At 38.8% G+C, this 24,349-nt stretch overlaps 1 protein-coding gene across 3 annotated transcripts; it reads right to left on the reverse strand.

Moving 5' to 3' along the window:
• Positions 1-521: 521 nt before the first annotated feature.
• LOC149007518 (uncharacterized) lies at positions 522-24,004 on the reverse strand. 3 transcript variants are annotated; one of them, XM_089165075.1, is made up of 7 exons: positions 23,813-24,004; positions 23,628-23,674; positions 20,810-20,931; positions 19,946-20,122; positions 18,791-18,889; positions 18,412-18,654; positions 522-6,446 (listed from the first exon to the last, which is right to left on the reverse strand). In XM_089165075.1, exons 3-7 carry the CDS (start codon positions 20,876-20,878, stop codon positions 5,991-5,993), a joined length of 1,044 nt encoding a protein of 347 aa, XP_089021201.1. In that variant the 5' UTR covers positions 20,879-20,931; positions 23,628-23,674; positions 23,813-24,004; the 3' UTR covers positions 522-5,990. The 3 variants fall into 3 exon arrangements, with proteins under 3 accessions (XP_089021201.1, XP_089021200.1, XP_089021202.1); XM_089165074.1 differs by lacking the exon at positions 23,813-24,004 and having other exon boundaries at positions 23,628-23,802; XM_089165076.1 differs by lacking the exons at positions 18,791-18,889; positions 23,813-24,004 and having other exon boundaries at positions 23,628-23,803.
• Between the last annotated feature and the right edge of the window lie 345 nt (positions 24,005-24,349).

Genomic DNA, 24,349 nt, shown 5'->3' on the forward strand with positions numbered 1-24,349 from the left:
CTTCCATTCTGCATCGTGAATCTTGACACTCATACCCGAATCATCCTAGCTTCTTTTGCATTCTTGGGCAACCGGTCGTCTCGAATATACTACACGATCGGGTCCATCCAACATCATTCGGTTTCAAGATATGAAACCTCCTGCACTTGATTGCATGGGAAAGCCAGTTCTTCAATGTAAACTGGTGGTTCAAGTGTCTTTTCTTTGGCGTTAGCTAATATTGAGAGTTCGTCCGCCATTGTGTTCTCTTTCCTTGGGATCTGACATACTTTAAGATCTTTGAATTTCTTCCTTAATGCTTGTATTATCTCTTGATATTTTTGCAACCGAGGCTCCTTGGTGCCGTACTCACCCTGGACTTGATTGACAATAATCTGAGAATCACCAAAAAACAATTATTTCAGCTATTGCCAAAGCTTTAGCCAAGCGAAGTCCTGCTATAAAGGCTTCATATTCTGCTTCATTGTTGCTTGCTTCAAATGCAAACCTCAAGGCATAGCGAATTATAAAGCATGCCGGACTTTTGAGTAGGACTCCTACTCCAGCTCCATGTTATTACTCGAACCATCCACATAAACTTCCCACATGGTCGGGATTCTTGGTTCGGTTGCTTCCTCTAATGGAGTTGTGGTTTCTAAAACAAAATTTGCCAAGGCCTGGGCCTTTATTGCCATTCGTGGTTTAAAGTTTACTTGGAATTCACCAACCGACCACGCGACCATCCTTCCAGACAAATCGGGTGTATAAAGAACTTTTCAGAGGAAAAGTGGTTAATACTTCTATTGGATGTGCTTGGAAGTAAGGTCTTAAATTTTTGGCCACCACCATGAGAGCCAACGCCTGCTTTTTAACCTTTGAGTATTGGGTTTTTGTATCTAGGAGCACATGTAGTAAATTGGCCATTGTTTTCTTTCCCTTTCCCGAACAAGAACTGCGCTTACGGTTGAATGAGATGCTGCTAAGTAAACTTGTAGAGTCTCACCCTTTTCCGGTCGGGATAAGAGAGGTGGTTTCCCAAGCATGACCTTCAAGTTTTTGAATGCTTTCTAGCATTCGTCAATCCATCGTGCTTCTTTGTTTCCTTTCAAATCCTTCAAGGCTTCGAAAAATGGTAGGCACTTTTCTCCCAACTGTGATATAAAGTGGTTCAAAGCTGCAACTCTACTTGTTAAGCATTGTACATCCCGAACGGTCTTTGGAGGCTCCATGTTGATCAAAGCTTGTATTTTGGCTGGATTAGCCTCTATCCCCCTTTAAGAAACCATGAATCCCAAGAATTTTCCCGAGGATACACTGAAAGCACATTTTTCTGGATTTAGCTTCATTTGGTATTTGCGTAGCACCGAAAATACCTGTGTTAGGTCAGCAATATGCCCCGACCATGCTATGCTTTTCACCAACATATCATCCACATAAGCCTCCATATTCTTCTCGATTAGATCTTTGAAAATCTTATTCACTGCCCTTTGGTAGGTAGCTCCCGCATTCTTCAAACCAAATGGCATTACTTTATAACAGAAACTTTCACGATCAGTCATGAAAGCTGTGAACTTTTCATCTTCCCGACTCATCAAGATCTGGTTATACCTAGAATAGGCATCCATGAAACTCAAAGTTTCATATCCAACCGTGACATCGATTAAAAGATCAATTCGGGGTAAAGGGTATCAGTCCTTCAGGCAAGCTTTGTTGAGGTCTGTGTAATCGGTACACATCCTCCACTTTCCATTCGACTTCTTGGCCATTACCACATTGGCCAGCCAAGTCGGGCATTCAATGGGTTCGATGAACCCTAAATTTTTTAACTTCTCAACCTAGCCTCTAATAGCTTCATGTTGTTCCATTGAAAAGTTTCTGAACCACAGGTTTGGCTTTTGGATCTATCCAAAGCCTGTGTTTTGCCACCTTTCGATCTATCCCCGGCATATCTTCAGTTGACCATGCAAACATATCTCTGTTTTACTGGAGAAATTTCTTCAATTCTTCTTTAAACTCCTCCGGTTGTTCGGACCCGATATGAGTTATTCTTTTTTCATCCTCAGGATTAAGTTGGATTCGTTCCAATTTCTCCACCAGTTCAGGCCTCTGCATCTCATCCTCTTCTCGATCATCACGTATTTCAATCGGCAATGTTGTGGCCTTTTTTGGACCAACTTTATCCTTGAGATACGCTACATAACATTGTCGGGAGATTCTTTGATCAGAAGTTACCTGACCGGTTCCTTTATCAGTTGGGAATTTGATCTTCATATGCTTTGTTGAGACTACTGCACCTAGCTTTGTTAGGGATGGCCTACCAAGAATGGTTTTGTAAGTCGGAAGCTCCCAAACAACTAGGAAATTTACCCGAATTGTGGTTTCCTTGGGGAAATTTCCCACCGAAAGGTCCAGTTGAACCGATCCTTCGGCTATAGCTAACAAACCAACAAATCCATATAAATGCATGGACAACAACTTCATTAAATCTTCCTCGACCTTCAACTTTTGATAGGCTTCGTAAGATAAAAGATCTGCCGAAGACCCTGTGTCATCTAGTACACTGTGTACCTCTCGGCGTCCGATTTCTACTTTGATCACGATCGCATCATCATGAGGTGTACACACATCCCTTTCGTCTTCTTCGTCAAAAGTAATAGAGCTTTCGTCGTTCAGCTTTTTCTGCTTCTGCGTCTCTCCAGCCCCAACGAACTTAGACTTAGCTTTCATCTTTTTGAGGGACTTAGGCTCGGGTCCTCCCAAATATGGTAAGAATAGGAGATCGACTAGCACTGATCACTTCCTTTCCCTTCTTTGACTTGGGAACGTTCCCTTTTTTCGACAGTTGCTCTCGGTTCAGCCTGTCTTCCTTTGACGAAACTAGATAGGTGCCCCTGAGATATCAATCTCTCAATATCAGCCTTCAGATGTCTACATCATTGGTGTAATGCCAGTAATCTTTGTGAAAACGGCAATACTTCTCCATGTTCCTTTCTCCTAGTTTTTCTATCATCTTTGCTGGCCATTTCAAAATGTCTTGATTCTTGATCTGCATCAAAATTTCCGACCGTGGAGCATTCAATGGTGTATACTCACTTTGATCGGAAGAACGCTACCTCCAGACCGAGCGTGGTTTCCTTGCCTGATCATGATTGGACTACTTCGGCTTCTGATTTCTTTTAAGGGCCCTCTACTCTTTGTTGGAGGCCTTTATTTCCCCTCGACGTGCATCAAGAATTTCAATCACTTCTGCTTGCTTTTGACACCTTTGCACCAACTTGGAATAAGGAGCAGCATATCTTGAAGTAGTAACTCCAGTAGCCTACGGTTTGTGAGTCCAATGAAGAGAGCTGTTTTGGCCACTTGTTCATCCAAATTCTCGATCTCCATAGTGACTTTGTTAAATCTTTTCAGGTATTCCCAAATTGATTCATTCTTCCCTTGCTTGATAATGAATAATGTTCCCTCCGTCTTCTTGATTTGAACTCCACTTTGGAAATGAGCGAAAAATTTCGGACTAACTCCTCAAAATCAACAATTCTTCTAGATGGAAGATTTGAGAACCACTTTTATGCTGCCTCGATCAGGGAAGAACCAAACACTCTACAAAGAATTTCATCAGAATTGCCAGCTACTGCCATAGTTTACTAGTAGTAACTGATATGAGCAATGGGATCTCCCGAACCGTCAAACGAGGAAAAAGTTAGGAGCCGAAAGTTATGAAGAAACTCGAATCCTGCTATAGCTTCAACAAATGAAGTCTTTCTGATGACCAAATAAATGTCATCGGTCATCCTTCCTCAGGAAAGTTATCCCAACCTTTGAATTATGTCAGCAAACTCTCAACCAATGTGCACCATTCGGCCACCATTCGACCAAATGTTTTCTCGTCCCGAGCGTCGAGAAGTTGGTGAGTGAGTGCGAACTCCTCTACTGAACCTTGTTACTGTTTCGGTTCGGCTTGCTTGCGGTCAATCATGCCGACCGCCCGTTCTAGGCAATTCTCCATTTCTTAACTCCCTGGATCGACCTCGAGGGTTCCTTTGAAAGTCCTGTCCATAATTTTGGCCTTCGGCTGGTTGTCTATCTCCTTGTTGGGAATGCCCTCGTGCTGGAGGTATAAGCATCTCCGCTTCTCCTGCATGTCTTCTAGCCTCCTCTTGATCTGGAGCTTGAGGAGCTACCACCTACCTAACCAATGTACGAAGCATCTGTTGCATCTCTAAAAAATGAAACTGCATTTGATCCATTTGTTGTTGAAGAGGATTTGGATGGTTCAAGCGTTTGTTACCACCTAATCCTCCATCCTCATGAACCTCTCGAGCGCAACTTCCTTTTGGAATATCTTCTGGATTATTTCCCTCTGGAGGGGGAATGCTCAGTTCTCGTTGAGCCTCCGCCGCCACCGCTGCTGCTGATTTGATAACCATGACTTTTTGAAACGTTTCCCACAGACGGCGCCAAATGATGCGTCCGGAATCTGCTCAGCCCTTAAATCACTGATGAATGACCTACAAAACAATGTCAGACGTGGCCCGACCGAGGGGGTCGGGAGGCCACCTCCAAAGGCTAAGTCAATTAAGGAACCAATCACAAAGCTCTAGCGAGTTGCAGAGCAAAAATTTAAATACAATTATTGGGAATACGATTCAGTTACCTCAGCCTTGTGCAGGCTACCTGATTTTATAGTTTCTTCTTTGGATTTCCAATCGTTGAATTCGTTCATACCTTATCTTGGTGACTGTCAGATCTTTACAGTTAGACTCCTTTTGCAGAGTGGTGGGTAACTTCCCTTAATCACACGATCCCTTGCTTTGAGTGCATGGCAGTTACCATATCCTGCACGATCGCCAACTCCCATATGCGATAACAACCGTTTCTTGATTGGTTATTGATTCCAAATTCATGGGATCGTGCCTGTCTTTTGAACTTGCAATGTTCCTTCTTTATCACGCTAGTGATTAGTCTGATTGGCTCAAACACAACCATGGTCGGACCGTTCTCGACCGGAGTTAAGGATTGAACCGATCAGTAATGATTTTCCCGTATCAAGGACTATGCTTTCTGTCTTTTCCTTTAATTCTATTTAATTCCATTAACTAAACAATGTTGCATCCTTTATTTATGGATAATATTTTATTCCCCTAAAAATGTCAAACGACCTACCATATTTCAAAACTCTTTTTTTTTTTTGGTATTTTATGTTTTTGTTTTGACATAATTTCCCATATTTATGGAACCTTTTTTTGAAATTCGTCTGTGACCATTTTATTTGTCCATTTTAACACACCCTTCCCCACCAAACACACTTCCTAACAATTAAACAATAAATTCTTGCTTACTACTTGCTTCGTAAAGCCTAGATCAAACATCTTTGATTGAAAACAAGAAAGCAACATCAAAATCTTTAAATGCGCCCATCTAGATCAAAGAAAGCTAAGCAACTAAAGCCAGTGATGATATAATCCACTAAACCGGTGTTCTTGAATCAGAGATAATCAAAGTAAACAATATCTAAATTATACAACAAAATTGAAGCACAGTTCCTTCCAGAGGAAATATTCTACCCTATCTCCTGTTTTAAGATTAAAAAAATAAAAACAAAATAAGCAGTTAAGATCATGATCCACTGTGTCATTACATAGCGAAAATTAGCCCTTTAAGGCTAACTGCTTTCATATGCCAGCCAGAGCCTATATAAAGCTGTTAAATGAATAAAATGACTGAAGTCATAAAACCTAGTCCACATTAAACGGGTTGCTGTCGGATGAATCAGATTTGATTTCTGTCATTGTAGCATGGTAAACCCATCATATGGATATCTTTTACTACTCATCCTCAACTGGATTTCATCCAAATGAAACGCGGTTAGCCAAACAACATATATATATAACAACAGGGAAAAAGGATGCAGAGCCCTTAAATATTCTGGGTGGATCCTAGCTTAGTAAAGGCTATGACATATATTCTAGTTTGAAGTATATGGGCTGAGCTCTCACCATGTTTCTCAAGTCTTAAGCCGACTCACTCGTTTGGATCACCTTTTCCTGAGCTTCTGTCAAAACATTAGCACCATCTTTGCAACCAAGGTGGCCTGGTATCTTCTCCTCAGCCGGATCATCATCATTATCATCATTTTCTGGGTCAACTCCATCATCTCCAGAGGAAACTTCTGCATCGGAACCACCTGAACCACGTCCAGAGACTGATGATTCTGACAGCTGTAAATCAGAAACAGCTAATGGGCTTGAATATCCTGAATTAATGAAATCAGAGATCTTCTTGTCATCCTCTTTCATCCGCTTGCTGTATTCTTTATAGTCAAACCCAACTGTGTTTCGTCCTCCAAATGCAGATTCAAGTTTGTCCATATCAAAAAGGTCCTCAATTAACTTTTGGCTTTCCCGATCATTAGAATATACAAACTTCACTTTCTTATATGTCTTAGGCTCTAGAAAGGGCTTCACCATCTGCCAAAAAATAAAATTTACTTAATTGTGGCTTGCAGTGCAGTAGACACAGAAGAATCCAAACCTGTGGAATTGCATTACCATTTACAGAACTGAAAGCACAGTAAACTTAGGAAGTACTCAAATTAATTGAAATTGATTCAACGAGACCAAAATTCATTTTTATTGTGACTTAAGGGTCTGAACTCTTCCCAGAATATTGGCAGTTATACATAATATGAAAGTGGCTACTTAACATGCATGATGCATCAGAAAATCCCCTCCCCCACCCCCAGCTCACAAAAACAGAAGAAGAGGAGGAAAGATTAGAAGCATTTTGATATGCCTCTAGTGTCTCAGATGTACACCCCCTGCAGAAGGAACCGCAGGGGATCATTCCCAACTGAATATGTAGGAGTCAAGCAAAGCAAAAAGGAACAGGGACAGGCTGCAAGAGGATATTGGGTAGCAGCCACACCCATGAACACGAGGAGCAGACCTGAGATTCTACAAGGAATGTTGGGGGAAAGAGTGGAGAGCAGAGGGGCAGATAGGAGGGTCGCTGTTATATTGAGGGGGAGTGATGTAACCAGATATCAGGACCACAGAGCTGAAACAAGGACAAGGGTGATAGCCCAAGTGCCCAACATGCTACGACCCTCTAGTAAACCAAGTGAAATTTTGTAATTATGCATTGTTCTAGTTGAGTCAAATTAAGGTTTGCTGGAGATCCAGCATGCTAATAGAAGCCCAACTCTATTTTTGTTTTTGAATTTGGATTAGTTTTGGACAAGTTATTGAAAAGTCCTAGTTAGGTTAGGAGTCCCAATTCAAAGGGATTCTCTTAGTTACATTCCACTTCTTACAAGGAGTTTAGATCTACTCTTATTTTGTAATTTGGATGATTCTAGGTTGAGTTATGATAGAGTCCTACAGGAATGAGAGTCCTTAATTCCAATTAAAGTCCTAATTAGAATCACCTTCTAATATTAAGTCCTAGTGTGAGTTCATTCTAGCTTGTAAAAGACAAATTTGATGAATAATAAAATTTGGAGCTTTTTACCGGTAGCCCAATTAAGTGGGGGTGAAACTCTGATCTACCCACTTTCAATAGAACCAAAAATTACCTATTACCCACTAGTAAGTTTTCTCACCTTTACTGTCAACTTTGAATTTAAAATGACGTTATTGTCCTCAAAGTCAGTAATATGACCATAATGCCCCCATCCTTCTCACTCACACTATCCATCTCCTACCCAACCCTTGGGTGAAGGGATTCTCCCTTCACCCATCTTCTTCCTACACCTCGCCAGAAACCACCACACCCCCTCCCCATGCCCGCGACCACTGTCCCCACCTTCCCACCTCCCTTGCCAGAAATCACCAGCCATCTAAAGCTCGACTTTTTGGGCATCAGTTGAAAGTTTCATTTGAGGACCATATTGTTGAGCCATCAAGATCTGTGAGAACCATGATTCCATCTTTCCAAAGTGAGATTGTAGAACAATGACCATTTATAGGTTTGTCTCGAATGGCCATCCATATTGGTCTTCTGGGGTATTTTCCTACTTTGATTTAAAGGCACAAGGTTTGGATACTAAAACCCTTTTTGTTCTTTCCCTGGCAGGACGCAAACAAATTGATAAAACACGTTGATTTTTTTTTTCAGCTTGGAGAAATCATCACTCCAAGATGAAGAGATTATGCTTTGGGTTGGAATTTGGTATTTAGCCTACTTTAGGCCTTCTAAACATAATGGTGGCCTTAGATTAAAAAAGTGTATATATGAGTTCCAACTCGACCTTAACTTTCAAATAGATACGCTAAAGGAGTGAATATGCAGACTAATAAAAAATTAAATGAACAACCATTACTTGATATAACTGAAAAAATAAAGGTTTTAAGTCATATTATATATTAAGCATATTCAGTTGTTCACAATTTCGCATTATAACATTGGTGTATTTATAAGTTACACCACGAGAGTACAAGAGTAAGATCATTGAATAAGCAGCTCCTCCAACTCTGCTCCACTAGCACCAACACCACCTCCACCAAGGTAAAACATAGTTTAGGAAAAAATGAAGTCTAGAAAGAACAGTCACCTTACTTTAGATTGGATTCAAAATTAGTAGATCTCTGATGTACATCAGACAAATAGCTTGTTGATGCAGCCTATGTAGATATCTGACTAACTTTCTAGTGAAAAGTCCGGCGAAAACACCAAACCAGCAAAGATAGGAGTGTCGAGATAGGTCGAGACAAGTCGAGTGCTCAACCAAGATGTGGTATTCTTAAAAGCTGGGTTGAATCAAGATCTTTTGAGATACAAGATCATGAACCGGGATCCCAGGCAAGATCTTGTATTTTCTGGGATCGTCTTGATTCCCATAAGATCTCATCCCAAGCTCTCAAAAAAAGGAGATCTTGGCGAGATCATGCAAGACCTTGAATCGTGATGGAGGCCTTTGAAGCAAGTAGAAAGGAGTGACTTAGTATAGATTTAAGAAACTAAGAGAGCCAGAGGTAGACCTATAATGACCTTAAGAGAAGTGTGAGAGACATACATAGCTTAAGCCGTGTATCAACTATGGCATCAGATGAAGTTGATTAGAGAGCAAGGTTAATAACCATTACATAATAAGTAACTTAAATAATTTAAAAAGAATATACCTCCAACCTAGTAACATATAATCTGTCTACAACAAATGCTTAGGAAAGTGATTGCCATACTAGGAATTCGCCAACTTTATCTATTACACACTGCTGCTAATAATGTAAAACATCCATCCACATGATAATCAGATTCAAGAACAAGAAGCCATCAATACCCACTACAATTGTGACTGTTTTCCCGATTATATGTAGATCTCATTCTACTTCACTATTCATCCACATGGACTTTGAATGTGAACAAAACCAGTACTAAAATGCAGTCTTTGAGCACTCTAGAAATACCTCCATTTCTCTTATCCAGGAAGCTGCAAATGATTCGGATGCCTGGTAAGTAATAAAGGATACTCATCCCACTTCCCTATTTTAGACAGTCTCATAATGAAGGTACTCATTCAAACATCAATGCAAAGGAGGACATAATTTTAACTACATATTCTCTTGGCAAAGATCTCCATGAACATCAAAACCTTTCATTAGAATATCTTCTACCGAAGGTGAACTCAAAACCCATAACACTCCCCCCCCCCCCCCAGCAAGTAGATGATGTAAAGAATCTGAGACAGGTCCAAGGATGTGTGGTGACAATGATAACTCTACAAATAACTACAGGTTCATCATTTTCTATACAGTACCTTGGAATTTTACTTCCAACACATCAGAGAAACCTTCCATGATGGAACTGTGCTAGTGTGCTTGGAGTACTGGAATCAAATCAGATAGTAAGGATGAATTTCTTTGTAATACAGAGAACAATCTAGGGGAGTTCAACATATGCTTACTCAAAATTATGCCACTACATACACACTTAGGTACTAAAGTTTCTGATATTTCAATTAGCAAATGGTATGATTTGTCAAAAAGCTGCTCATATACCCCTCATCAAAATGGGGTAGCTGAACGTAAAAAGGCACTCGTTGGAAGTTGCTTTCTACTGGATATAAATGTCAGAAAAATTCCTGTGTGATGCTATTCATACTGCCCATTTTCCTAGTTATAGGATCCTTCGTTGGTTCTAGACAACCAAGGACCTTTCCTATATACATATATATAAATGATTGTTAGTTTAATGTTGCAAACTTACATGATAAGTAATTTCCCCAGGTAATCAAATGTATCTTCCTGGGTTATTCTAGAAATCAAGGGATACCAATGTTATGAACCAATTACTCATAGAACTCAACATATTATTCACTTTCCCCTCCACTAACAACTCCTGTAAATACTGCTGTTACACCTCTTATTCCTATTATTTTAACCTGATGGAAGTCTACTACAGCAGCACCTCCCTCTCAACCCACCATACAGTCTGATCTTGGTGCTAAACATGCCTGTAGACTTACCAGAAAGATGTCCCTCTTGAACCTCCAAAATTTATGACTGCCTACTATACAAAAGATTGTCTATCAATATATTCCATTTCCACTCAGTAATTTGCTTTTCCTTATCTACTAACTCTATCCCAAGAATATTATCAGGCTCTTCCAGGCTACAAAATGGCCATAAAGATGTAACTGGATTCTATATTATCCCCTACAGAGATGGATCTTGTCCAATGCTGTTGGGTCATGGGTGTACATCATCAGGTGCAATGTAGGTTATTCTGTTGAGCACATCAAAGCTGGTTTGGTCATTAAGGAGTATACACAAATACATAGAGTGGATACCAATAGACTTTCCTCCTGTTTCTGTTTTAAATTATGTGCCTGCACCACTGTCTTAGGGTACTAATTGAGTTTACAGGCCTCCAGATCAAATGGACATAAAAATGCATTCCTATATGGTGATTTACAGGAGGAACTGAGTGGTTAGGAGAAGTGATCAGGCTGAATATCAAGCTATGAATCAAACAGTAGCTGAATTCATGTAGTTGAGATCTTTACTTCACAAATGGCGTTGTTCAGTAGCTAAAGCCACAAAGATGTTTTGTGATAAGTAGATAGCATATATATTTCCAGCAATCCAGTGTTTCATGAGTGAACCAAGCACACTGAAGTCGATTGCCATTTCAAGAGAAATGTTGTCATGAAAAAACTAATTTCCAGTCCACGTAACTCCATTGTTGATCAGTTAGGTGAATATTCTCCAAGTTTCTAAATGGTTCTGCATATAGGAAAGGACGTTCCAAGCTACAAATGAGTGACCTGTAGGCTCAAACTTGGAAGTGTTAAAACTATGGGATTGGGTTGTTGGAGGTATATCAAAAGAGCTTATATCCCACATTGCTTTCTTGAAGCAACTTTCTTGAGCTAATATTGAGTTATGTATCATGGGCCTAATGAGGACTTGTGAGTGGAGACCACAATGCATGAGGCATGAGTTAATCCAAATTTATTTTATCCTTTCTTGACTAAAAATCTCACCAACTTTGTTTACAAAACACCTACTCCTCAATCAACTCTTGAATTATACTCAATCAAATCAGCTGTTAATAAGAGATTATTGCCATAAAAGTTTATTACTGTTATGGTTTACTCAATCAAGATTACTCCCTTAATTTCTTCTATCACCAATTTAGTTAAATCCCTACAAATAGAGGGGCTGATGGCCTTGAAAATGCCACCGGATAATCTTTGTCATCTCCACTCTTATTGTTCTTGTTCAGTTTGCTATCAACTCCTATCTTCTTCTTCACTGTCTGATCAAGGGAGTGTCATTGTTATTCCTGGAGTTCCTTTGATCTTATGCTTGGATTTGAGGGGCTATTGCTGTTGAATTATGGAGGTTGTTTTGGTTGAGACCATAGTTGTCACAGCGACGAGGCGATGCAAGGCGGTTTAGGCTAATTGAGGCGATGAGTCGACGAGGCGCCCTCCGAGGCGCTTTTGAGGCGGTTGAGGCGTTTTAAGTGAAATTTTTAGTGTACATCTCATTCACTCTAAATTTACCATATCTTATACGATAAAAAAACTAATATCAGACTACCTCTAGTCATCCAACATACTACAAACCACACATAACAGGTCCTAAATAAAAAGTCGCAAGAAAGGAAGAGAAGAAGTTGCTTGTCACTAGCCACTGCTTGCCGGAGTGTCGCTGCGGGAATGGAAGAGAAGAAGAGAGGAAGAGAGAAAGAGATTAGGGGTTAGAAGAGTGAGAGTGAGAGTGTGAGACTTGAGTCAAGAACTTATTCTCTTTCAATTTTGTTTGTTTTTATTTTTATTTTAACATTTGATCACATGTAGCGTCATTAGACATATGCATATAGGTTCAAACAATAGATACTTTACAATCGGAATCTAATAAGCATTTCAATATATGCCTTCGATTAGGCATCTTTCTCGTGATTTAGAAAAGAAAGAAAAAAAAGTGGACGCCTTATTGCCTAAAAATAAGGCGACGCCAATTTGAGGCACTCCAAAGGAGCCCAGACGCCAAGGCGACTATTAAGCGACGCCTAGGCGACGCCTTGACAACTATGGTTGAGACCTAGTGGAGTCAATTTAAGGATTGAGGGGCCGAAATATTTCCTTAAGGATAGTAATTGTTCACACCTTAGCACTATAAGATAAGCCATTCCACTTTATCTTTAAATTATTTTGGTTTTTGTTGCATCTGTGATTTGTTTAAGAGGTCTTCTACTAATGTTTTTAAGGTTTAGACTGTTATCACTTACCATTGAGCAAATTCAATTCTAGTAATTATTTTGGTTTTTGTTGCATCTGTGATTTGTTTAAGAGGTCTTCTACTACTGTTTTTAAGGTTTAGATTGTAATCACTTATCATCGAGCAAATTCAATTCTGGTTAATATATTTGTAGCAACAATCTTAAGGAAATATGGCATCTAGCAATGTTAATTCTGCAAATGCTCACTGCCTCCAGAGCAACTGATGACAAAAATGCTAAAAGAGATAACTGGAAAAAGAATATATGCTTGGTGTTTTGCAGACAAATATGTAGGGCTATTTTGTTAAATGCTTGATCAAACGAGTTATTTGATGTTTATTGTCTTTGTGATAGAAGATTCTAGTATTAAGACTATGCACTAGGCAATTTTTTAAATATCAAATGAATGATGATAAGATGAGTCTGCACAAATTCATAATTTCATTTGGCTGTAAATAAATTAACTGCTGAAAACATTATCTTGCCTCCTGCTTCATTGTTGGGACTTTGATTGAGAAGCTTCCTGATTAGATTGTAAGAACAATATGAACAAAATTGAAAAGATATCACTCTTGAGGAATTAATAGTTCATATTAGAACTGAGGAAAAAAATAGAAAATTGTACCAGGCTGCCAAAGCTAAGGAAATAGCCCCAAAGACCAACCTAGTTGAGGATAGAAGGAAATCTCAAGGGAATCCCAGGTTCAACCAGGGGCAAAAACAGCATTTCAACCAGAACCGTGATCAAACTCACAACCATAGGCACCAAACCATAGCCTGCCTAACAAAACCAAAGGATTCTGTTATATTCATGGTGTTTCAGGGCACTTTGCTGCCCAATGCAAACAGAAGAAAGGAGAGAACAGCAACAACACTCATGGGCAAAACTGGTGGAGAAAAATGATGATACCATCATAGCCAGGTAGAAGACCATAAGGCTTGGAAACTAGCCTTTGGAGCCACTAAGAACATCGGCGGCAACCAATCTGGCTTTGCCAGCACCCTTAGAAGGTGAAAATGTCTTTGTAGCTAATTACTGCTCTACCCCTATCCTAGGGAAGGGAGCTGTGAACCTCAAGTTGACCCCAAGAAAGACATTGTCTCTCACCAACACACTCCATGTGCCAACTATTCGGCAAAATCTAGTGTCTACCACAATTCTACTGAATGTTGGCATTAAGATTACCTTAAAGAGTCAAATAAGGCTATCATTGCCAAAAATGGGAACTTTGTGGGAAAGGGTTATGTTGAACATGGTCTGATTTGTTTGAATGTACTTGAATCTGATTTGAATAAAAAAGCAAATACAGCACAACCCTTTCCCACGAATCAGATTCAAATTAGATTTAAGTACATTCGAATGTTAAACACATCACTTTCCAACAAAATTCCCATTTTTGGTAAGGACAGCCTTATTTGACTCGAAGGTAATCTTAATGCCAACATTCAGTAGAATTGTGGCAGATACTAGATTTCGTCTAATAGTTGGCACATGGAGTGTGTTGGTGAGAGACAATGTCTTTCTTGGGGGTCAACTTGAGGTTCACAATTCCCTTCCTAGAATAGGAGTAGAGCGGTCATATGTTATAAAGACATATTCGCCTTTTAAGGGTGTGCAAGTGGCAAAGCCAGATCAATTGCCACACTATGTTTAGCGGCTCTAAGGTCTAGTACCCAAGCCTTATGATCTTCTACCACGTTCACCTCAGTCACCATGGCTATGAGGGTACCATCATTTGTCTCCACCAAATTTGTCCTATGAGTATTGTTGTTGTTCTCTCCTTTCTTGTGTCTGCATTGCATAGAGAAGTGTCTTGAAACACCACAAACAAAACAAAATCCTTTAGTCTTCTTAGGCAGGCTATGGTTTGGTTTAGTGCCCATGGTTCGATTATGAGTGTGATCACTGTTCTAGTTGAAATGCCATTTTCGCCCCTAGTTGAACTTGGGATTCCCTTGAGACTCCCTTCTATCCTCAACTAGGTTGGCCTTTGATGCTATTTCCTTAGCTTTGGCAGCCTTGTGCAAATTTTTATTTTTCTCCTCCATTCTAATATGAACAATGAATTCCTCAAGAGTGAAATCTTTTCAATTAAGTTTCATATTGTTCGTATAATCGAACCATGAATTAGGAAGTTTCTCAATCAAAGACCCAAAAACAAAACTACGAGGCAAGATAATGTTTTCAAGAGTTAATTCATTTACAACCAAATGAAATTCATGAATTAGTGCAGACACATCATTATTATCATTCATTGTAGGGGGAGCAAAGACCCTAGAAGCCCAATCAAAGAAAGCAGCGAGAACCCCCTCTATGCTAAGCCAGTTGGAAGCTTTAGTTCCTAGTCCTGAAGAACAATAGCATCCATATAAGTCTATCTCTGAAGGTGAGCCTATTTCTAATCCCTCTTTTGATCCTACTTTGTATCTATCAACTGCATTGAGAAAGCAGCCGCAGACTTACACCAAACATCCCGTCTCCAATTATGCTTCATATTAGTCCTTATCCCTAGAATTTTAGAGTTTTCTTTCCTCTTTGTCCTCTATGTTTTGTTCCTGACACCTGGTAAGAAGCTTTATCTCAATCAAACGGGAAGGAAGGAAGGAATGGATGAGGAAATGTGACCTCTAAAGAAAAACAAAATGTAGGAATTTGTGACTTTGTGATTTTGCCGGCAAGAAAGTGGAATGTTGGGTGCAAATGGGTGTTCGTGATCAAGCACAAGGTAGATGAGACTATTGAGAGGTATAAGGCATGATTGGTGGCCAAAGACGTCACTTAGACTTATGGGATTGACTACCAAGAGACATTTTCCCCAAGCTAAGACGAACACAATTTAGACTATTCTTTTATGTGTAGAGAATAAGGAGTAGAGGCTACAACAATTAGATATCAAGAATGTTTTTTTGCATGGAGAACTCCAAGAGGAGGTGTACATGGATGTGCCACCTGGGTATTTCATTGCCAAGACTTAGGGGAAAGTATGCAAGGTGATGAGAGCAAGGTTGTCAAGGTGGCAAGGCGACCAAAGCGATTGGGGCTCCACCTAGGCGATAACGCGACAAAGCAGCAATAAGGCGACCAAAGCAGTTGAGTCAATTTTTTTTCAATACGACTACTTTTATGCTGATAAATTTCTATTATACGCTAAGCAAACATTCAAGAATCGCATTCATCTAAAAAAAAAGCATTCAAAAAGATTATTCAAAAAAGAACACAAACATAAGTTCATCTCATCAAGCATCATAACATATGACTATAAACTATATCAAATTATAAGTATGAGAATGAAAGTAGTAATTTTACATTTTTACTTACCTATATAATAGTGTGATTCCAAATAAGTGTGTTATCCATTTAATGATTCATTGATTCCCCAATTCCAAAGTGACTAATAATTAAGTTCATATATGGCTTTATAGAATAAAATTTTATTTTAAAAATCAAGAAAAAATATTAGTATGTACAAAATGTCAAAAAGGTGATCATTTTGGCGTTTAAGCTGCAATAAGGAACTCAAGGCAACAAAGTGGTAGCAATTAGGTGGAAAAAAGACAAAAAAAACTGCATGTTAACAAAGTGGCTCAAAACAAGCGGTCGAAAAACCGCTTTGCCGCCTAGGCAGATGCTTTGACAATAGTGGATGAGAGCATTATATGGGCTGAAGCAATCTCCGAGAGTGTGGTTTTTAAGGTTCCATAGGGCCATGATCTCTAATGGCTATAAACAGAGCAATGCACCACAACTTGTTCATCAAAAGAGATGGTTCCCACACTACTGTACTTCAAATATACGTGGATGATATTGAGACTATAGGCAATAGCAAGAATGAGTTTCAGCATTAAAGACTTTTTTGGAGACTGAATTAGAGATAAAAAATATGGGGAAGCTAAGATATTTCCTAGGAGTAAAGTTGGCACATTCTGCCAATGGTGTGTCTCTCTCTCAGAAAAAATGCCTGATATCATACTTGGAAGACCCTGGCTTTTCGACAACAATGTCACAATTACTTGTAAGGAGAATAAATGTGCCTTTGAACATAAGGGCCAAAAAGCAAAGGAAGCTACGAAGAGACAAGCACTACAAACCAACTAAAAGGACTCAAATCAGAGCAACCTAATTTTGATGGCTCAGTCCAGCGGAGTTCTAAAGAAGCCCAGCCAAATATCAATATAGGATACAGAAGGGAAGCATGAAGAGGTACACCATCCACTGGGATGAATGTTTTCAAGAGGGAGAGAATTGATGTAAGCAAGCTCCTCCCCCCGGCCTAACCGATCATTTGGGCTCGAGACCCATGCCAAAGTGGCGTACCTAGTGTGCTGGCCAAACCCTACTAGAACTATCATGGTCATTTTCCAACTTCTTCTGATTGATATTTTAGTCTAGTAAGTTTGTTTTATTTTTGTGAGTCCATACCTAATTTTATTTCTTTAATTGAGTGAGTATTTTGAGTCATTGTTTGAGTTGGAATCCCAATTAGAATCTATTTTAAATTAAGATTTCTTTTGGATAATTAATTGTTATTTTTGCAAGTTACTTTCTTTTAGTTGTGATTATTATTTATTGAGTTGTAAAGGGGATCCTAGCCTATAAAGGATTCCCTAGTTGAGTCAATATAGGTTTCCAAGATAAAGTTTAAGTCTACGCTATCCAATTATAAGGCTATATATAGCCCTCCCTACCTCATTGTGAGGATGTTGAATTGAATACAAAGAATTAGAAACTTGAGGAAATCAAGTCGTGGCTTTCTTGGGAGGGCCATGATGGTATTTGAAGGTCTTCATCACCTATTTTCAGCAAGGTTCTTGCATCTCCACAGCAATTCCACACTCACAGCAGCAGCCAAAACCTAAATCAGTAAGCACAGCCCCTCCCCTTCCCCCCCCCCTCCTCCCATTGCAACCTACCAAGAACCCTCCTCACCCCTGCGGCAACCCAAGAAACCCATCCCCACTCTTGCAGCACCCCTAGAATCCCTCCCCCCCCCACCCCCATCCCCACTCTTGCAGCACCCCTAGAATCCCTACCCCCAACCTTCCTAAACCCCACGGCCCCCTCTATTCCCCCCCTCTTGGATCTTGTGGCAGCAGTAGAACTGAAAAGAAAAGAAAGAAAGAAGAAAAGAAGCAAGACAGGCAAGACTCAAGAAACCTTTCCAATATCCATCCAAGATCCCTAGAAACCTACTCAAGAATCAATTCTCTAACCAAAGACCATCCGATGGCATCCCTATACCCTCCCATATCCAACCGCAGGCTTCCCTGATCATCCTAGGGTGAGTCTGGGTATTAGTAAACACACCCCATGCTTCTTTGTTAAAACCCTAATCATCTCAAACCAACCCATATTGATTTTGTTAAAACCCTATTATCCCCAAAACCATCTCATATTGATACTGTTAAATCCTAACTTATCCCTAAGATTTTCCTAAGACCCTACCCTTCCCAAACTTAACCCTAAAACCCTCCCATCTAGATTTTTTAAGAATCTCTTTTCCCAGGTTTGGTTCTTTATTTGCTGGTTCACAAAGAAGAGGATTCTAGGCTAACCCAAATTTTAGGGAAATAATTACACATCCCCTAACCCTAAAATCGCCGATACATTACCGCGCTAATTTCAAAGTTCAACATTTGACATGGTTGGGTTTTAAAGCTAGTGACATGAAGCTGGTATTGAAGAATTAATAAGACTATGTAACATACCGTCCAAAAAGACTCAAAAACTTTTGGTGGATTATAGAGGACTGCTAGGCCCAGCCTCTCGGGGTAATGATCCTGCAATACACGAGCTGTTTCACGAGTGACCTTCACTGATATGCTTCCCATGGTCCACCGCTGAAAGTCAATTAGCCATACCATCTGCTCCTGATCTGAAGGCAAATTCATTATGGCGTTTTCCATACAATAAACCAAATATTTTATCTGTCCTCTTGTGGAGGTGGTGTTCTGAAAGAAAGAAAGAAAGACACCATTGAAACAGATTTTTTTCCAAAAGATTAAGCAAATAACAGGAAAAAACATTTAAACTAAATTATGTTCCAATGTTTAATGTAACACATGATTCACATCTTACGTCACATACCTGGAAACCAGGCCTCATGACAAGAACTGTCCTTCCATACTTGTCTAAATAGTTGGACCTGTAGACTTTCCCTGTCTCAGCTTCAGTTGCAACATCTTCCTGCAAAGCACATATGTAATGGCTTATATAACAGAACAGAAAAGGCCCCATCCTTCTCTTGGTTTGAGATCTTTCATGTACGCATGTATGCCTTACAGGTCAGGCACAATGTCATAAAATTGGTACCTACTTGCACTAGAAGTTCTACTGTGCAGAATACACAAGGTTAACAAAATGCAGCTGAGCAAGTGTGCCAAAATTCCAAAATTGTTAAGCATCACTAGATTCAATACTTTATGATCTCTAAATTTTCAATGAACAGGTGGGAGACGCTGAAACTTCTTCATAGTAATAATACAAGACTGGACAAGGTTCACATTTTCTCAGGTGGAGAGCAGGCAAAAATGGGCTACACAGAAGGTTGGATTGGGTGAGATTTGGTAGACTGGTAGACCCCAATGTTCCAATTGATAAACCATGTTTAAGCCAAAAGAAGTATGCCATGTGACAGAATATGAACTGAAAAATTCAGGACCACCAAAGGGAGTATGGAGTAGAGACAACCAAGAGGAGGCATGAACATTCATGGTAGAGTTCGATTACATGGGAGAGTAAATAAATAAGCTAGTGTGTACTTTGATAATTCATACAATTTCCCTGAATACCATAAGTTTTGTCTCGCTTTCAACATTTACCGAGATGAAACCTTAAAGGAGTTGAAAGAAGTACAGGGTTTCAACCATATTTCAGAAATTCCAATACCTTCGACCAATAAATACCAGGTTCTTACCAACTCAATCTCATTAGCTTTGACCAGCTTCAACAGGTTTCCACTAGTTTTGACAAGTTGGTAGTTTCAACCAGTTTCAATGGTTCCAACAACAGTCCATCACATGTCGAGTTATGCCCAAAAAACCAATTTTTAGTTTCAACCAAATCTTGGTTTATCTGGTAGAAACCTTGGTTGGCAATCGATACCCTTGAAATTACTACATCATAGTACATATGGCACAACTGGGAGATCCTTCAGCCCAGGAATCAGTGGCCAGGCTGTCAATATATCCTTTCTCCAAAGCCTAATCAGCTACTATAAGTTGTATAGAAACAGTTGCATACCCAGCGGATCTTTTCTGGCTTGTATTCAAGCCTCCACTTCAAGGATTCCTTCAGCATCTTACATGCCTTCCTCACATTCCAATTCCTAGCTTTGAGATACCTCAATATAGAGGCATCTGAACAGAAGTATGGCAGCTTGTCCGCAATAGGACCCAGAAGCTGTCTAAGTTCTTTGATCTGAAAGAAAATAATAAACATCATTAGTTCAACAGTATTCATACACAAGAGTATCTATGACATTCACAAGGACAAAACAAAGATTTTTCAGTCGAAGAAACACTTTGCAAGTAAAGAAAATTCTATACTGTATAACAGTTGCAAGGGGGAAATGCCCATTATAACATCAGGATGAAGAAGCCTAACACCCTCAGTTTATACTGTATACAGAAAATCTGGCCCACATTTAAAGGACCTGAGAACACTATTTAATGCATCCAGAATACAAAAAATCTGGCATACATTTAAAGGAGCTGAGAACACTTTTATGCATCCCAGGATGCAGAAAACCTGGCACGCATTTAAAGGACCAGATGATTCTCATAATCCCATCTGCTCCAAACATCCATGAATAAAGTTGCAACCAACCAAAATCTGTCCAAAAGGCTCATAGTTATTTGATATTTATCCAACTGAATCTAGTTGTTGGCTCACAAGATTTTGTAAAGAAAACATAATTTTTCATGACAATGATCATCCTTTCAGAGTTCTGCATAAAAAATGATGCATCATAGAAGCAGTAGGGGGCTTCAACATAGCTTTTGACTGCGAAGGGGGTATTTGAACAGAGACTAAACAAATTCTAAGAACAAAGATCAGACAAGATAATATACCCTAGCAATCATTACTGAGAAATACAAAATGTACCTTGGTTTGCTGCTCTTCAGGGGATAAAGTTTTTTCTGTCCCACTTCCTCGCTGTTTCATGGAAGACATCTTTTGAAAAATTGATCCTGAGGGAAATTGTAGGAATCTGCTAACAACTCACCCTGAATTTCAAAGTTAATCAAAGTTAATAAATAAAAATAATATGAAAAATACCAGAGATTCAAAAGACATCCTGGATAAGTTAATCAGTTCAATAGGGAATTACATGTATATAACATGAGATTTTAATAATGCACAATATCTTGTGACAAAATATTAGATGAGATTTTGAGAATATAAAATATCTTACGTTCTGATGTGATCAATTTTCATAAAGATATTGAATAGTTATAGGTAAACGGTTCACGTGGGATAAGGTAATCATGAAACTTTGACCAATGTACCTTGCAGCACGTACTGTTTGTTGACCATAATTCATGAACCCAGTTACCATAGGGAGCATATCGTGAATATCTATGAATAAAATTCAAATAATTTTATGTTTCTTTCTCTTGTTTGAGAGAAGGTATGAATCTAGAATTCTAGTATTCCTGTACAGCAAAAAAAGTTGAGAAGAAATTGTCAATAATAGATTACCTAGAGAAATAGGTAAAAGAAATTTCCACCCAAGATTTAATAGTTGGTCCATTCTCAAATGTTGGTTTTCAACACCAAAAAAGCCCCCATTGGAAAAGCTTCAGATGAATCAGTATCAATTTTTAATTAAGAGAATTTGGTAAAAATCCATTGAAAAAATTGGATATTTGCACACAACTCAGAGCATTCAAATAACAAACCAAATCATGGGTCACACTAAAATGACTTTGAGAGTACACAAAATGCAAGGATTAACAAGCACAGCTCAGGAAAGAGTAGAATGAAGAGACAGGTATTTGTGTAGCCAAAGCCATTTAATTGAGAATAACATGGCTCCCTACATCAACTTCGTAAGAAACCATAGCATCTAGTTCGACAATGCTGTCAAAATTTTTATAGCAGAAATTATAAGTTACCATAGATGAAAAGAGATTACCCTAATCATTTAGCACTACTATTGCCTGATTTAAATTCAAGAGAAATTCAATTATTAAGGTTAGTCCCAAAAGAAAAACCGAAACTGCATAAAAGCTTGAAGAAATTATTTTTCAAACCTTAATAGAAAAGGAAGGAGAAGACATTGTGAAGAATGTCCTCAGCTTCTTTTTATTACTAAACCATTCTGACATCAAAGAAATGTTTAGGTCCTCAACTGAATGTGAAGATTTTCAGACTTCTCATAACTTTGACAAGACCTTGTCACTGTTTATCTTTGTACTGCATGACACATAGTTGGATGACACTCATTTTCTTTTTTTCTTATCTTGGCAGTAGATAATTGAGAACATACTTCAAATTTCTTTAGTCTTCATTTGAATTTTCTTTGGCCTTTTCTATGGCCTTGTGTTTGCAAAAGAGTAGAGGTATCACCCATCTAAAGAACTAAGGATTGAAAATGATTCAGATGTCGTGGTAAAAAGGTAAATAATCACAAGGCTTTATGGATGTTTCAGCAGGAATAGATGGCCTGAATCATCATCTCTCATCAATATAATGGAAGATATTCATTGTTATACAAAATGAAATGTGGCAGCCGATTTCATTCCCAAGAAAGAAGGGAGAGTGCTTCTCAAGCTTCATTCACTTGGACCTCTACCTTCCCTTGTTCGTAACGAATTCTGATGGAATGTGTTATAAAGCCTCATTAAAAGGGTCTGTAGATTCCTCATTTTATTTCGTTTTTAAATTATACATCATTCCTTGTCTGAGGGCTTCTACTGATGGCAATGCCAAAGGTAGAATCTTGAGTCAAGTGGGGGATCTTGTTCTCTGCTGATGGTAATGCTGAAAGTGGATGACAAGTTCCATTTTTTTATTGTTTGGACGAGGTATGCCTGGTATACTTCTGTAAATCCTCTCTATTTTGTAGAAAAAAAAATTCTCCGCGGGGTACCATACCACCCCACGGGGCCCATGCCCAAACAGTTGGGGAGAAGGGGCAAAACAGATCGCTAGACAGTTGCAAGTTTTAGCACAGGAGAGGTTCTGCTCATTTCACACGGAAGATTCAGCTGACTTATGACTGATTACGAATCAAGTGGCCAAGTTAAGACAGTTGTGCTTCGAATTCTCTCTTACTTGCTCAGTGAAAAACCAGGTCATAACACAACTAAAAAAGAATCGAATCCTAAACGGTCCCAGGTAATTCTGGCATTATCACAAGATTTTTTTAGCCAAAATAACCATTAGTTTTATCGACAAATCTGGTCACACAAAGCCTGAAGGCCGGTTCAACTGATAAAAATTTAAATCAGGCTTGGTTTTTATTTGAAAAATCCCCATTGAGAATATCTCGCAACGACATAAAAGCTCCACCAGCTTGTCCATACATGGAAGGGGTGAGATGGTTCTTGCATCCTGCTATATGAACCCAAAACTCAAAGAATCGATTACAACTTATCAAAATCCAGAATATTTAACAAACAATGTCCTACGGGTGGATTCGATACTCTATTCCACTATGAAGATGATTCCTTCCACCAAAAGAAATTAACGAAAATAAACTCGAAAAATCCTCATGTCTCAAGCAATCATTGATGAGTCAAAGCTCCCACTAGACAAGATTAAACAACATGAATGAACAAAAACGATCAAACGTCCAATGAAAAAAACAAAACCATTGATTCTGGAAATTGAATCTACAAATGAGAAACAAAAGAAAGCAATCTAAATCAAACCCAAAATTAACAGACGAAGAGCAAAGAAGAAGAGAAATGCATACCTCGTCCGAGAGGAATTTCGACCCAACCCATAAATGAATAAGCTTCCCTGAGACCAGAAGAAAACTGAAATGAACAGAAGAATGTAAAAGCCTGTTTTCTTGACTAAAGACCAATTTGGTAAGAAACTTGATTAATCACCACAAATTTAAATAAATAAATAATCCATAAGATCTGATTTGTTTACAAAGTAGAACGATAACGTCAAAATCTTCTGATTTAATCTTCATCCAATGGTTATATTCACTATCTGACTATCTGACCAAGACCAACCGGTGTGTGTTTGACGCTTCGAAATGGATGGAGAGACAAAATCACTATAAAATTATTTCTCATCCCCAAGCCATGCGCTGCACGTGGATGAGAACTGCTTCGTTTGGATCATCCAAACACCCAAGTAGTTTCTTCCGCTCGAATTAGGTAAGCCGTTTAACTGTAAAATAATTCCTACAAAACATATAACTATAATGAATTTTCCGTTTGGATGGGAACATTTCATTCTTTTCCTAAGTAATGATGAAATTTTCTTCCAAACGACAAAGAAGGGAATTTCCGACCCAAAAGAATAACTGTAAAAAATTTCCATTATTACCCCCAAAAATTTTTTTATTCCATGATCAAATTTTTTCGATATCGATAAAATAGTGAGCTAGTGACCCAAAAGGTTTGTACGGTTTTCTTAATAAAATTTTAAAATGTATGAATTTTATTATAAGTTTAATTT

Source organism: Hakea prostrata, chromosome 8 (genome assembly GCF_041222555.1).
Source record: "Hakea prostrata isolate BN-2017 chromosome 8, UWA_Hpros_2, whole genome shotgun sequence".
NCBI classification, from domain to species: Eukaryota; Viridiplantae; Streptophyta; class Magnoliopsida; order Proteales; family Proteaceae; genus Hakea; species Hakea prostrata.